The sequence below is a fragment of the Erpetoichthys calabaricus genome, chromosome 9 (genome assembly GCF_900747795.2).
Source record: "Erpetoichthys calabaricus chromosome 9, fErpCal1.3, whole genome shotgun sequence".
Taxonomy (NCBI): Eukaryota; Metazoa; Chordata; class Cladistia; order Polypteriformes; family Polypteridae; genus Erpetoichthys; species Erpetoichthys calabaricus.
This window is the reverse complement of record NC_041402.2, coordinates 94,463,086-94,479,538: the sequence shown is the minus strand read 5'-3', so window position 1 is coordinate 94,479,538 and position 16,453 is coordinate 94,463,086. Positions and strand designations below refer to the sequence as shown.

At 36.8% G+C, this 16,453-nt stretch overlaps 1 protein-coding gene across 1 annotated transcript in view; it reads right to left on the bottom strand.

Moving 5' to 3' along the window:
* The window catches only part of LOC114657583 (transient receptor potential cation channel subfamily V member 6-like), an 83,263-nt gene extending 67,184 nt beyond the window's left edge, over positions 1–16,079 (bottom strand). The window contains exon 1 of the mRNA XM_028809467.2: positions 15,820–16,079. Within this exon, the coding sequence (XP_028665300.1) occupies positions 15,820–15,843 (24 nt within the window). The 5' untranslated portion in view covers positions 15,844–16,079. The remainder of the gene's footprint in view (positions 1–15,819) is intronic.
* Between the last annotated feature and the right edge of the window lie 374 nt (positions 16,080–16,453).

Here is a 16,453-nt window from a genome sequence, read left to right as displayed (position 1 = left end):
TATCGCAAGTTTACAGTGAGGTAATTGTACTTATAAGTACAAACAGTTCTACAAGGAGCACTTGATGGACTGATTGATTGCGTTTATAGTTCTTGGGATGAAACTGTTTCTGTACCGCGAGAATATTCGTATCTAGATAATCTTTTGTTTTCCGTGCTTCTATTTTATACATTTATGGTTAGGAAAATCATTTACCTTACCGTTTACAAAATAAAACATCCAGAGGAGTGAAATGCAGGTGCACTGCTTCTCATCTGTTTGCACACAAGATACTGGAAAGAGTTCATAAAACAGAAACAACTAGCTGATGTGTACCCATACATATGTACCCATCTCAACTTGTCAATGAAGGATTGTTGTCCTGTACGCACGCAAGCAGCCAGTAATAGTGACTTCCACCCTGCATTTGTAGATTGCATCTATCGGAAGTGCAAAGGAGGACAATATACAAAATACACAAGTCGGTGTAATCACTGTCAAGATTAAATTGAGACAGTAAATAAATTCACAGTTGAAGTCGCAAAGAACATTTCTCTGTTTTAAGACAGACAAGCTTGCAAATTTGCAAACACTTTTTAGTGGGAGATTTTGAAGTTTTAAAACTATACAGTGCAATCTGTTCACGATATCTCAAAAAAATTTGAACTGTCTTGACAAATTTCCAAGCAGAATAAATATGCCACATTTCAACAAAATTGTTCCACAGAGGGCAGAGTTCTTTCATGCAGACAGAAAGACATGGGCTATTGCAATAGGTGCTTCATACAGACTCAAAAACAGCACAAATGGTTTACTCTCATTTTACTTCCTGTCATCCCCACCATCATAAGCCTGACATATGATTCATTATCATAACACTGTGAAAACAGGAATATCGAAAAAGAATAATGAAAGAAAGATGATGCTATTTACTACGTAACCAAAGGAAGGTTTCTGTGTCTATTTAAGCAAAATACATTAAAATCAGTATTTTCATAAATCCAGAGCTGATTTCACACAGGTATTTCACACAGCCCATCTGAAGCTAAATTATACAAGTTACACTGTAAAGATTAGGGTTTGTTAAAGAATGTAAAAATGGAGGAGAATAAACAGTATTATAGAAGAAAATTATATGCAAATAAAGAACTGAAACACATCATCAAAAATAAAAAAATAGAAAGCTAGTATCATTCAGTCATGAAGAGTCAGAAATGATTAGATGGAAACAAACAAGAAAATTAGTTGATAGTGTAAGTGTAATCTGCACTCTAGGTCCTTCCATCCATCCATCCTCTTCCGCTTATCCGAGGTCGGGTCGCGGAGGCAGCAGCTATAATTATTTTTCACATTTTTAACTTTCCCTTCCTACAATAATATAAGTATAGTTCTGGTGTAAGTGCCAAACAGGATGGACTGGCATCCTGACCAAGAAAGAGGAAGGTTCCTAACCTGAACATGAAGCCCCAGGTGGATGGACACATGTCCTGGCTGGATGTGTTTTCACTACCTTTCTTGGCCAGGATAAAATCGAAAGACAGGGAAGGACTGTCTCTGGGGGCTACTTATTCCCCCAATACACTAGGTGGCAGCTTCTCTCAGGCAGAGCTCACATTCATACTTCACAAGGCACCTTCGGACATGTAGTCTTGGAGAACAACTCTGTTGGGGTGTGTGGGTGCCACCAGAGGGAGCTATAAGAAAGGATCACACCTTGAAGGAGGTTCTGCCTGACCCAGAAGTGCTGCCAAGCTGTAGTCATTTGAAACCAGAAGTATTCCTGAGTCCTTAGATAAAAGGAGTCACCCGGGCCTAATCCAATTGAGCTAAGTCAGGTGGAAGGTGGACAAAGCTTGCCTGGAGAAGAGATGAAGTATTTATTGTGGAGGAAAGTCTGTTAAGGGAGTATTGAAACCTGTATTAGTTATTGAATTTAATAAAACCACTTCTATTGAAGCCTTTTGACTGTGTGACTGCACTTGTGTCCTGAGTTTTAGGAGCTGCAGTGTCCTCTACTGTCCACACTGGGTACAAAGCAAGAGACAACCCTGAGCAGGTGTCATTGCAGAGCACAGGTACCCAACTTAGGATCACCTCTTAAGCACATCTTTGGAATAAACAACACTTGCATGGTAATATCAAGAAATCCCCAACCTACGTCTCAGAATTTATGTTGTCCTTATTTACCAAATCACAGTCTTATATCTGTAAATTCTAGTTTATTCGTTATTCCCAGATCAAGGCATAAAATAAGTGGTGAGGCAGATTTCTGTTCTTATGCACCTACAATTTGAAATAGTTTATGTGATGGATGGTTGGCGAGAGTTTCCGGCCCTAACCCCCAGGCCGCCAGGAGAAGCTCTCCCGACAGCATGGACGTGCCCCGAATTCCAGCAGGGCCTCATGGACTTTGTAGTTTTTATACACAGCCCTGCTGGATACCTTGGGGACCACCAGGAGTCGCTGTAGGGAGGCTCACGGACTCTTATGTGCCCTATAACCTAAAAGTACATCCTGGTCACGTGAACAGGAGAGATGACGTACTTCCAGGTTGAATATAAGGACTGTTTACCCTGACCCGGAAGGAATAAGGACTTGTGGACTATTGGGCAGAAACACCTCTGGGTCAGGGAGTATAAAAGGACTCTGGGAAAGCCCAGACATTGAGCTGAGCTGGGAGAAAGGGTGGCGAAGGGTCTGGGATAGGAGGAGTGGTATTTGTATTTAATTATTGAGTATTGATATTTGTATGTGTAGTGTGGAGTGGAGGGTGCTTATTGCACAGTATTATTATAAAAATAAAAGGTCTTGGACTTTTACCTGGTGTTTGGCGTACTACCTGAGGGTTCGAGAGGTCGATAAATACCTCAACTGTTACATTTACCAATAGAAATATGCCAGGTTAAATTTGTGAAACATTTAAAAAAACTTCTAAAACCCCTTTTTTAATTTGGCTTCCAGTAATTATATCATAATATAATGATCTAATTATAAGTCTAGCATTTTGATATATTAATAAGTACCCAGTATTAATCCATTGCTTTTTTATGTTTTTGTCTCCCATTCTGTGTGGTGCTCTATTCTGTGCTAACTATACCAACTGAGGGAGGAAGGAGGGCGACCAGCTAGCCTAGGTAATTCTGACTTTCAGGATACAGAAACTGATTACCATCAGACCTAACTATTTGATTTGCTCCTTTCTGTCTTCCGACCATGGCCTTCCAGACCTTTATTTTTCTCCTATGGCCCATTGCAGGAATTTTTTTGTTTTCCTCTCCTCCATGTCAGCTGGTGAAACAATCACATTCAGGAATCAAGAACTTTATCTACTGTACATCCTAAATCAACTGAAACCCCTGTGGACTGTGTTATTTGCTTTAGTATCTTTTCATTAACTTTAATAACATCAAGTATTTCAACTTAGTGGACTGCCATGTACATACAGTATGCCTAGGTAAAATGTAGACATGTACTGTATATATTTATTTTTATATATATTAACTAGCCAACCCGCAGCGTAGCATACGCCGCATAATTATTTATTGATGGGTGAACACTTCCTGAAAGACACAGTTGTCCAAATGTAGTGGGTTTGAGGATACGACTGTGAGTGAATGAAAGGTAGAACTCTGGAGAGAGCAACATACAATTGTCCGTGACTGAAAACTGGTTTTGGCAGATACAGGCATATCTTTTAGAATGTTTGGCCCTGTGCCTTATTAATTGTCATTGCAAAGGCCAAACTAACAGGAAATTGTCTGCGTGTAAAAGTAAAAGGCAAATTTGAATCTGATGGGGTCAGGGATATCCGGGGAATAAGGACAGTTTGTGAGGTAGCAGCTGCGATAGTCTTACACTCCAGTACATTGCGGTGAACGCAGGAGGAGGGTTAGAGTTGGCGGGCGGGGCTCTGTCGTGCGTATCCCATGGTCTTACAGTTGGTGGGCGGGGCTCTGTGAGTTGGCGGGCATGGCTGTCGTGCGTATCCCATGGTGTCTGCCTTGCGTGCCATGGTCGGCTACTTAGTGAATTGTTGGTGGGCGGGGCTCTGTGAGTTGGCGGGCGTGGCTCTGTCTTGTGTCTTGCTTGCCATGGTTGGCTGCCTTAGTGAATTATATATATAGATTAGATCTGGTTGTCAACCTTAAATAGAAAACTTTTTCTGATAAAAGTGAAGGTTTGTTTTGCACTTCATTGGTTAAATTTTGCTTAATAGTACCTGGCTAAGTTTGTATGTAGCATACTTAAATTTATTATAAATCATCATAATATTAATTAATGATAATCCAAGTAAATGTGGTATATATTTGTTTTTGATGATTAATCTGTGGAAAGCACCTGTATGCTGTAAATGTATGATAACATCCTATATAAATAAAGATGTCATTATTATTATTATTATTACAGACTATAGCCAAGTTCAACATTTAAACACTGTCTTCTGGAATTAGTTTACATATTATGCACTTCAAACTTAAGGCTAACACAACAATAAATGATTGATTTTTTAGTTGTAGAATGATTAATTGTAAGGCTAAGCTGAACCTAGGAAAAAGTATGATTATGATGTATAATGTAACTAATTTTACATATATAAAATTATGCATCTAAGCATAAATGTAACTAAACTAACTAAACTAAACTAATCTAATAGTCATACTAGTCATATTCTATTCTGTTACACATTAAACAAGCATATAAATGGTAGAAACAACATTTGTTTATCTTTTTATTAATTTTTAGGGATCCTTCCATCAGCCTTTCCTAACAATGTTTTTTTGTTAGTATACTTTCAGAAAATAAGGATATTTAAAATTATTTATTTTTTTGAGGAATTCTCTCAGCAATGTCACCATCAGCACCATTGTTGATTTCTGAGGTGACATTATGTTGGCTATTTATTAAAATCTTGTAACACGAATTTTGTGTCTGCATACTTCATTCTCTGCGGTGGGTTGGCACCCTGCCCAGGATTGGTTCCTGCCTTGTGCCCTGTGTTGGCTGGGATTGGCTCCAGCCCCCGTGACCCTGTGTTCGGATTCAGCGGGTTGGAAAATGGATGGATGGATGGATGGATGGATACTTCATTCTAAAAGAAAAAGATTTACCAAATAAGAAGGGTAGCTAATGGATCAGTTTCATTTGTTTCAGGTTTCCTTTTTCTGCCTGCAAAGTTTTTTTTTTCCTATGACCCTTTACTTTAGTTGCTTTGGTGGATTTACCGTTTACTGACCCAGCCTGTTTGACCACTCTTGTGGACTTCCCTTAAAACCTTGTGCTTTTTAAATAAACATATCTGTGCTGTGCTTGTCACAAGCATGGCAACTTTTAAGTATTTTTTTTTTTATTTTTGCAGGCATTTTGAAACAAGAAGAAGAAATTATCAATTTATACACAACTTATTGTAACAGTTTGACCCAGTGCTAAGGGGTTCATTCATCTCTGACACCCAACAGAAGGACCTTTTATCAAATGTCATGCACATTATTGTAATTTTTCTTTTTTATGTTTACAGGCATCTAAAAGTTTATACACCAGATAGCTGTTTTAACAAATCTGTCATTTTCCTCTTGTTCTCTTTCTTGGTTACAATCTCTTTTTTCTAGGTTTTCACTCCTAATCTGTTTTGAATGTGTTGCTGCTTTATGCAGTAAGAGCACTCATTCAGGCAACACTATGGTGTAGTAGTTAACATGGCTCCCTCTCACGCCCAGAAATCTTGGCTTGAATGCTGGGTTAGTCCGTGGGTGTGGAACTTGTATTTTTTTCCCACACTAGAATGGATTTTCTCCTTCCCACACTCATATATGGAAAGTTAAATTGTATAATGTGAGTGTTGGTGTGTTCAGGAGAATGTGTTGCAGTAGATGTGAATGCTGTTCCTCATTTGATTATCTCCATCATACTTTCGCCCTCTGTTAGAAAAAGGCATTTTCAGAATGTGGATGAATAAATAAACTCATCACTACAACCTGTCAATTACTATTCAGCCGATGTTATAACATAGTAAAGGTACAATGGTTCCCAGAATACTATATTAATCCAGACTGCTAAGCAGCTAATTCCACATACTGTATTTGGCATTCTGTAAAAGAAACAGTGACTTCTTATACATTCTTACGTAATAGTAATATCTATCTGTTTTCATTCTATGTCTATTGTTAACCTTTTAAAATGGAAAATAGAAGGAAGAATCAACTTAAGTATTGTGCTGACTATTTAAAATTGAAATTAAATAAAAGAATCTGCTACTTTTTAGACAATAACATATTATTTTAGCTTACCTACCAGATGTTAGCACTCAAACCATAAAAGTTTGTTCTTCTCTTTATTTTGGTATATCTAAGTAAAAAAAAAAGTGTCTACATTTTGCAAAACAAGGTATTAAGGTCAGGACCTGTAAGGGAAAGGTCAAAACACCTCGCTGCTTTCAACGCCAGGTGTACATTTATACTCTGAGTTGTTAAAGTTATAAACGGCAATAAGACTAAGAAGGATAAAACTTAAAGGCCTACATACCATTAATGACATTTATGAAAATTAGTGTAAATTAGTGTGTCATTACTTGCTCTTTTTTATACCAACACTATACAGTGTCCGGCAAATATATTTCATATATTTTTGTTTTATGGAAAATGAATGACTCAAAAGCTCACAATCTCAAACAAAATATTTTATTACATCTTAATAATAAATATAATAAAACACAGTGGCTTATATATAAACACTACAGCCATTTTCACAATCCTTTTCCAGGTCACTGTTGTGAGAATCAAGAGCCTTAGACAACAGTAATAGTAACCAAGAAAATTCCACAGAAAGGATACCAGTCCTAGGTCAGTAAGTTTAACGTGCATCGCGGGTAAGTGAATGCAAAGGCTGAGTGAGTAGATGGGTTCAAAATTGGCTAAAATATATGTAGTAAAGAGTTATGGTGTATGGAACCTTATCAGGGGTCTGTGATGAGGCCGTTGCCATTTTTAACATGTACTGTATAAATGATCTGGATAGGAATATAAATAAGAAGTTGGTTAAATCTACACATGATAAATTTATGTGGAGCAGCAGCCAATCTATATACTGTATATATAAAAGCCAAATACCACTGAGTCACTTATCACAAAAATTTCCCAAACCGTGAGGACTTGGGACTTGAAATTTGGAATGTAGGTTACCCTTGGCCCATAGGTGCTCACTAAGAAACGGTTTAAAAAATTTCATGGTGCAAGTGCAAAATTTCTTATAGTTTTTTAGACCCATTTGTATGTCTGTCTGCTTTTCATGAGAGAACTACGGTTTTACATTTATTCAACTGTAAAGTGATTTTGATAAATATCTACGCACTCAATGTGGATGATAGAGACTTCATCCAAAATGTATTTTCATCCATTCCTTATGTGAACACTCATAAAATTATAATGGCCTGAGACTTTAATTGTATCTTAAATTCAGACCTGGATAGGTCTTCTGGCACAGGAGCGATAACATATAACACTGCAAAAACAATTACACAGTTTTTAATTAATCACAACTTATCAGACCCTTGGAGATTTCTAAATCAAAACTCAAGAGCATATTCCTTGTTCTCACCAGTACATCACTGTTACTCAAGAATTGACTATTTTTTTTATAGATAACAATTTTTTGCCTACGATCAAATCTTGCAAGTACAATGCTATTGTTATCTCCAACCATGCCCCTTTGATCATGGAGCTCAAATCATTATATCCCACATACTCATATTACAGCTGGCATCTTAACCCACTTGTATTAGCTGATGAGAACTGTACAGAGTTTATATCTAAGCAAACAGATTTGTTTTTTAAAACAAATCTCAGAGTTCTCTGCAGGAATACTCTGGGAAACTCTGACGGCATTTTTAAGTGGACAGATTATTTCATACCTCTCTCACAAGAAGGCATGAGTTAATCAGTGAAATTAGTGAAATTAGTGAAATCAGTGAAACAGATGAAGAACAAGCCAGGTTACCAAATGAGGCATTTTATAGAAAATGATAGACTTGCACTCAGAACTCAACATCGTCACAACAAAAGAAATGGAACAACTCATTTTTAAATCATTACTTTGAACATGGAGAGAAGGCTAAGAAAAGCTTCTGAGATAAAGGGGATTATCAAAGAAGGACTTGAATAGAAAATATCTCTATATGCAGATGATATGGTACTATATATCCAATCCACAAAATACTGCACTTGCTGTCCTAAAAGCACTAGCAAAATTTCAAAAGATACCTGGACTCAAAATTCATTTGAATAAAAGTGTCCTCTTCTAGCACACAATATTAGTTTGGATACCTTCTCTTTAATCATCTCAGATCAGTTTAAACACCTGGGGTATACATCACAAGCAAACATAAAGCTCTTTTTCAACAAAATTTCTGCATGGAAAAACTTAAGCAAAACTTACATAAATGGTCTACCCTCCATCTCACTTTACCAGGGAGAATTAACACTGTCAAAATGAATATTCTTCCTAAACTTCTTTTTCTATTTCAAAGCATTCCAATGAACATTAACAAATCATTTTTAAGAAATTAGATTCAATCATAACCTTGTTTATTTGGAATTCAAAGCATTCATGGATCCAAAGGATGACCCTTCAAAGACCTAAGGCAGAAGGCGGCATGGCTCTACCTAACTTTCAATTATATTACTGGGCAGCAAATATACAAGCTATAAAAACCTTGACATTGACAAAAATAAAAACACACACAGGCTTGGTCCACAATAGAAATAAAATCCTGCACTACTTCTTTATATTCCTTGCTTTATGCCCCAGTAAATACAAGTTATCGTTGTTATACTAACAACCGAATTGTGCTTCATTCACTCAACCAATGTAGGAAGCACTTAAAGACAGAAAAGCTTTTATCTGTGGCACCTCTGCACAATAAGCACCTTTTTCCACCCTCTCAAACTTACATAGTTTTTAATGTTTGGAAAACGTATGGGATTAAATCACTTAGAGATTTGTATGTAGACAGCAGCGTAGCGAACTACAAACAATTACACTACAAATGTAGCATCCTTTCAACACAAATTTTCATTATTTCCAAACTGGAAACTTTGCTAACAAAATCTGCCAAATTTTCCTCACCTCCCACCTACTTCTATCCTCAAAGAAATATTGATCAGTCTTGGGGACCCAGACAGCATTTCTATAATATATAACAACATTTTAAAGTTGATTTTCTTTCAAAGAACCCAAAGTACAGTGGGAAAAGGATCTCTTACTCAACATTTCAGAAAAGGAGTGGAAGGCAGCCATGCACAGAATTCACTCAAGCTCCATATGCGCAAAGCATACAATTATTCAACTTAAACTATTTTATTGAGCGCATCTATCTCATTAAAAATTGTCCATAATATTTCCAGGGCAAGATCAAACCCATGAATGTTGCAATTGAGCTCCAGCTTCATCAGGCTATATGTTTTGGGCGTGCATCAAATTAAAATCATTCTGGACTAAAATCTTTAAATGCCTTTCAGATAGCCTAGGTGTCAGAATCCCTCCTAATCCATTAAAAACTGTGTTCGATGTACCCCTAGATGGGCTTAAAATGGAGAAGGACAAACAATCATTGCTTTTACTTCACTATTAGCACATAGACTTAACTTGCTCAAATGGAAGAATCCTAGCTCACCTCTTTTAAGTCAGTGGGCAACTGATGTTATATACTATTTGAAACTGGAAAAAAATCAAATTCTCACTTAGAGTATCTGTTCAAATCTTTTTAAAATCTGGCAGGATCTAATTAACAGCATTTCAGAATAAGCATTTGTATTGGGGAAAAGGATTCTCTCCCCTCTTATATACTCTTAAAGTTTTACTCTGGCTGTTGGCCTTCCTCTGTTTCTCATGGTTGGGGGTTTAGTTTTATCAAGTTTGACTTGTTTGTATGGAATGTTACTTGCTTTTAATAAATTCAATAAAAAAAAAAATAAAAGGAATGAATTGAATTGATATGGGAGGTACTGTACATTAGTGACTATGTGGAATAAGAACACCCTTTCTCTTTTGATAATATAAATATATTCCTATAGGTACTTTGTTTGTCCCCTACATCTATAACCCATGCATCTGTTAAATTAATTGAAAACTCTAAATTGTCCTAGTGTGAGTAACCATTAGATTGCGAGTACACGTGTGCCCTGTGGTGGGCTAGCACCTTATACTATGCTGGATTCCATGTTTTGTCAGGATATCAGATATCAGGATCTGTATGGACACCCTATGACCCCTAAGTGAGTAATGAGGTGGATGCATAATTGAACTTAATCTAATTGAACAGGCTGTAAAAAACAGGATTCATGCCATGCTCTGAACATTGTCTATGTGAAGAATGTTTCTCACAACGCCAGATGTGATTCTCAAACAAGAACACACATCTAAGGACAACTCACTAAAGAATTCGTTTTGAATAGTGAAATCCACTATTTTCCACTAGTTTCCTCCAGTCTATGCACTTTAAAGGCAGTGTCACAAAATTTAACTGATATGTTTCAAAAATGCATAAAAAAAAAATATAGAAAGAAAGGGAGAGGGGTAAAAAAACTGAACAGCAGACTTGACGCTGAGAGAAAATAGAAAGGAAGACGGCTGTTATCAATTCAACAGCTAAATAGCACAAGGTGGCTGAAGCTTAATAATTAATTTGTACATTGTAATCAGGGTGGTGACAGAAGAGACAGACACACACACGCATGCACACACACGTAGAGCACTATAGGTACTTGGCTCTATGCATTTGAAATGTGCTTCTGTCTGTTATAATATCTTTCTCATTTTGACTATTTCATCACTATATGGCATAACAACAGCAAAAAGAGTTTAGATAAGCATTGTGGTCTGTATATATCCTCCATATTAGATATTAATTTTCTTATTTGTTTAGGCATGCTTGCACAAGATGGATGCTATGCAGCCTCATCTGTGGTTTAGCTGGAGTAGTATCACTGTTATTAGGTACATTACTGATTCTGCTGTTAAGTATAGAAATCTGCATCTCCTGTGGCTCTTCTTTATCAGTTCTCTTAAAAGTAATATTTTTAACCTCCTGTTGACTTGGGTGCGCCACACTGTTTACTTTGAATGAATATTTTGCAATTCATATATTCACAAATGCAGCTGCCAATTCTTTAAACCTTATATCTGACACTATCTTTTATATATAATGATTCTTTATTGATATAATATTCGGCATGAAATGTCTAGTTAAGAAAATAAAATACAAAACATACAAACCTCTTACATGTACAAATATAGGATAACCCCAACACTACTGTTGTAATTGTGAAAAACTGCAACAATATTTTGTTCACAATTACTACTAGTCCATTGATATATTCAAATGCTAATGTATTAATCTGAATTTAAAAAATGTTTTTCCCATGATTAGGTTAATTTTAACAACATGCAGTGTGCTCCCCATATATGCAATACACATCTGTATGTTTAAGAAAGCTCTCTTTAGGAGACATTTCAGCTGTACACTGTTAAACAGAAGCTTACTCTCTGTCAGTCCGGGTTAACAAGAGCACCACTGCTTTTTGCACTTCAAAATCACCTCCCTACTTTAAGCATTGACTTCATAAAAAGTTGGATTGGTTTAGATATGTGACTCTCAGTGAGCTAATTTCTTACTCCCGCTTTGAAGCAAAATGAACTCAAGGTTGTCTCCAGATGTACAGTATAAACCATATGTCTGGCACTGCAAGAATAATGTGAAGGTGGTACATTCCCTTTTTGTCTACATGAATTTTTATTCAACAGATGTGGTTTGCCTACCAGAGTGAGGAGTATTAGATTAGTTAGCAACTCTATATTATGCATGTGCCACGGTGTCTCATCAACAGTTCAAAGAATTCATAGAGTCAGTATTGTAATATGTACAGAATACAGTGAAATTCCCTACTTGCGTGTGCTAATCAACATGCAACACATTGCTACTCTGTGGCACCAAGATCAGTAAGTATTAATACCTTGTCTTTGAAAGTTGTTTAATGTCTTAGCCAGGGTACTATACTCTAGGAGTAGAAGTAATAAGACTTGTACAAGTACAGTGGAATTCTTACTAGCATGTCTAACCAAATCATATGCCAACAAGGAAAGGACTTTTAGCGCCCAGACTACAACTGAACCAAAAACTGGCCTCATGGGTCATATGAACCTGCCTTTAAATTGTCCCAGACATCACCACAACCCATGTAAAATATAGTTTAATATTTAGCATGGTCCTTTTGAAATAATTGCCACATATTAGATTATAGTCTTGATGATGAGTTGCTTCTTTCATTTATTCACTTCAAATTCATGGAACTATAACATTTATTAGCATCTGAATTAACTGAATTTTTTTATTCAATGTTTTATATTTTTTTTATACCTTAGTATTCATTACATCAAAGATGTTGCATGTTAACCCTAACCCTCAATTAATGATATCAGCGTGAAACAGGAATATGAAATGTTTTGATTACTGAAAGGAACCCTCTCCAGTCACATATGGTTTTATTTACTTCTTCCACCAAATGAAAGCCAAAGTTCACTTGCTTTACTGCAAGGAGGTCAGCGGCCATGCAATTGATGAACCCTTGCAAAGATTTTTTCATCCATCCATTTTCCAACCCGCTGAATCCAAACACAGGGTCACAGGGGTCTGCTGGAGCCAATCCCAGCCAACACAGGGCACAAGGCAGAAACCAATCCTGGTCAGGGTGCCAACCCACCGCAGGACACACACAAACACACCAAGCACACACTAGGGGCAATTTAGAATTGCCAATCCACCTAACCTGCATGTCTTTGGACTGTGGGAGGAAACTGGAGCGCCCGGAGGAAACCCATGCAGACATTGGGAGAACATGCACACTCCATGCAGGGATGACCCGGGAAGCGAACCCAGGTCTCCAAACTGCGAGGCAGCAGCACTACCCACTCTGCCACCGTGCCGCCCTTGCAAAGATTTTTTATTTTTGAAATTTAAAATGATTGAGTAATGAAAATCTTAACTTGAAAAATATGAATTTAGGATTTTGTGCAATTCTTTTGTCACAACGAAGGAAATGTTCTAATTCTTTTTCTCCTTTGGACACATTTTTCTAATATGTTATTTATTATTTTCAAAAGGTTTTGTACAACAGAGAGCATTTGGGTATAATTATTTTGTTCCTATCCATGGAATTATGTAAATGTTTTCATTAATATGTTTTTGTTTTACAGCAACAATATTTTGTTATTTGGTATGTTTTCTGCCAGGGCACGCTCCAGATCTCCATGACCCAATAAACTAGATGAAGTAAGATAAGTAAAGAGTTAAATGCTCTTACACTGAAAAAAGTATAACATTGATGTTGTTCATTAAATGTAAATTTTCTCTTTCAAGCAACTTAAGATTAGTCATTTAGTGTTGTAGCTTGAAAATTTGGTTTCAGATCTCAATCAAAGTAAAAAAATTTCTTTGTACCAAAGTAAGTTATGGTGGAGGGAATAAACGTAAAAATCCTATTTCAGTTAACCTAATATTTTAGGTTGTTCGTGCGCTGTGTGGGAAGGGCCGTTTGTATATTCTTCTGGTCGAACTTTCCAGCGTGATGGCTTTCCAACTGCCAAAAAAGAAGAACACTTCCCGAGTGGAGTGGACGTGTCTATACAGGTCTGGTCTTTTTCAGTAGCAGACTTTTATAACAGAGGATTTCTGGTAAGTAACCCTGTTTCTCAACTGTTAATTTTAAGTATAAGAAGTCGTAATAAAACATATTTTCAAGAAAGCTGTAGAAACATTAAATATTTTTTTGTTGTATATTTAAGATTTACACTGCAGAATGCTTGTGTATTTTCACTAGATTTTTAAATAAATGTAAAAAGTACAGCATTGGAATGTGTTATGTTCATAATATTTCTAATAGCATAAAAACAGGTTACGACCAATAAACCATTTTAAATTGTAACAACTTAAAAAATAGATTTACTTCAGTATAAAACAAGTGAATTACACCCAATCGCTCTAAATGATTTGCCTCAACTTAAAAATTGTGGGTTCAATAAGATAAAAAGAATTATACTGGTTCAGATTGAAAATAGTAAGTGTGAATCATTACCTTTTAATTATTTTAAGTTGAATGGAGGTTATACTTTTTTCAGTGTAGCAGGAAGTTGCCATTTACACCTTATACTTAAGGGTATACTGGTTCTTGTTGTTCTTTAATATTATTAAAAACTTGAGCCCCAAATACATTGCCCGTGCTTCTTTAACAGAGTTTATCTTCACTGAAAATTCCTGCTCTCAAGTAAAAATAAGTAAATGTAAAACTGAGACCCTCCCTCAGCTCATTGGCTCCACATGAACCATTCATTCATTCATCCATCCATTATCCAACCTGCTAAATCCTAACTACAGGGTCACGGGGGTATGCAGCCAACACAGGATGAAAGGCAGGAACAAATCCCTGGGCAGGGCACATGCGCACACACACCCAGCACACACTAGGGACAATTTAGAATCGCCAATGCACCTAAGTTCCATGTCTTTGGACTGTGGGAGGAAACCCACGCAGACATTGAGAGAACGTGCAAACACCATGCAGGGAGTACCCAAGAAGTGAACCCTCTCCTAACTGCAAGGCAGCAGCACTACCACTACGCCACTGTGCCACCTCCACATGAACCCTGGATCATAAATCCTACAGCATGTATTGTGTAAAGCACATTTTTACAGTGAAAACTAATTCCAGGCTGGTGTTCTATAGACCAGCCAAGCTAAGTGAAAAAGCGGAATTCTTAACAAAGCTTTTTTTAACCAGATTATTAGAATACATACTCACAATCCCAAACTACATCATGAATGTCTAAGTACTTCATGTTTTTAGAAAATATCACTGCAATTATATTAATTCATTTTGACAACTTACTTTGACTAGTCCCAGTCACATTCTGAGAAGTCATAAATACATTTTACATTTATAAAACGTGTTTTCAATAGTCATAATGTTAATTAGAAATATCTGAGATAGATTTAAAAATAGATGCAATGGAGAGAGACATATATACTTGCATATAAATTAAAATCAGAAATATCTGCATTTCTGATGTGTAAAATTATGTTTGGTTATTAAAACTGAAACACATTACAGATATTTGTAATTAATATTTTTAAGAGTCATGTTGTAACTGTAGGTACAGTATGTCCAACTGAAAGCTCCAAATAGGTTCCCTCATACTTTCCATAGTCATAATGGTTTGATTACAGATATTTATAAATCGAATTTTGACAAGACAAATATAAATGTAGAAATTAGTACAACACATTAAACTTTAAAACAGCATGTGATCCTCTTAATGTGGTATAGTACTACTAAGATTCCTCTACTTAGGCAGAACGAGGCAGAAGCTGGTTATGTGGAGATGGATACATTTTACTGAATGTGGTACAATTTCCTCCTTTTAATGATTATTATCATGATCAAATTAAGAAGGCATTCAAAAGTTAATAGACTTAAATTTGAAAGTAATTAAGCAGCACTTTTATTCATTTATTTTCCGGACCCGTTTAAATCGGTTAAATCGCAAGGTGCAATATTGGGGGCACCACCCAAGTAGAAGCCTACCAAAATGGGGTGCCAGCTAATCGCAGGCCACACTTAGTCATGCATGTACAAGTCGGTTACCATGTCTTTGGGATGTGGAAGCATAACCAGAGTTCCGGAAGAAATACTCCGCGCAGTTCTGCCTTATCGATACAAATAATGAGCTTGGAGTTGGAAACTTTGTGGCACGAAAGATGGCCAGATAATCACAATTTGTGCAGATAAAGCGACTTACCTGTTCAGAATTATTCGGCTGCATTATGACCGTGTCTGTACGGACGTATAATTGTGGTCCGTTTTGAATTCGGGATCCCGGTGAATGTTACCGCTTATCTGATTTTGCGCGGGTTACTTTGGATAAAATATGCCTGGATGACGGGGTCCAGCGTCGTCAAAGTGAATGAAAGAATGAAAGCATATGAAGTCAGTGCCGTAGGATAGTGCAGCATAGTGATGCGATACGGCAACGATTTATGCATTCTTACCGCACTTGTCAAAGGGGCTGGGCGGAGCGTGTGGTGTGTCCAATTCACTCCCCTCTGGCAGAAATGTCACAAATCAGTGATGTCACTGTATGTCAGTGATGTCACTGTTCCATGTCACTGTATCAGGGCCGCCTAAAATGTACTTTTCTTTAATGGAGTTACTATTGAGAATATTCCTCCCCTTGGGGATACTATAGAAAATAAGGGTGTGTCTGTTTTGTCCCGGTGACTCGTAACGGCGTGTCGTAGAGGTGAACAAACTGACAATAAATTCGGAGTGCTCTCCGAGCCAGCCTGCGCTGCTTCATTACTTTATTTATGGTCAATTCTAAGACAAGAAAGCTCGATGTCATTACATTTTATTTCAAATATTATTCGCCTTTA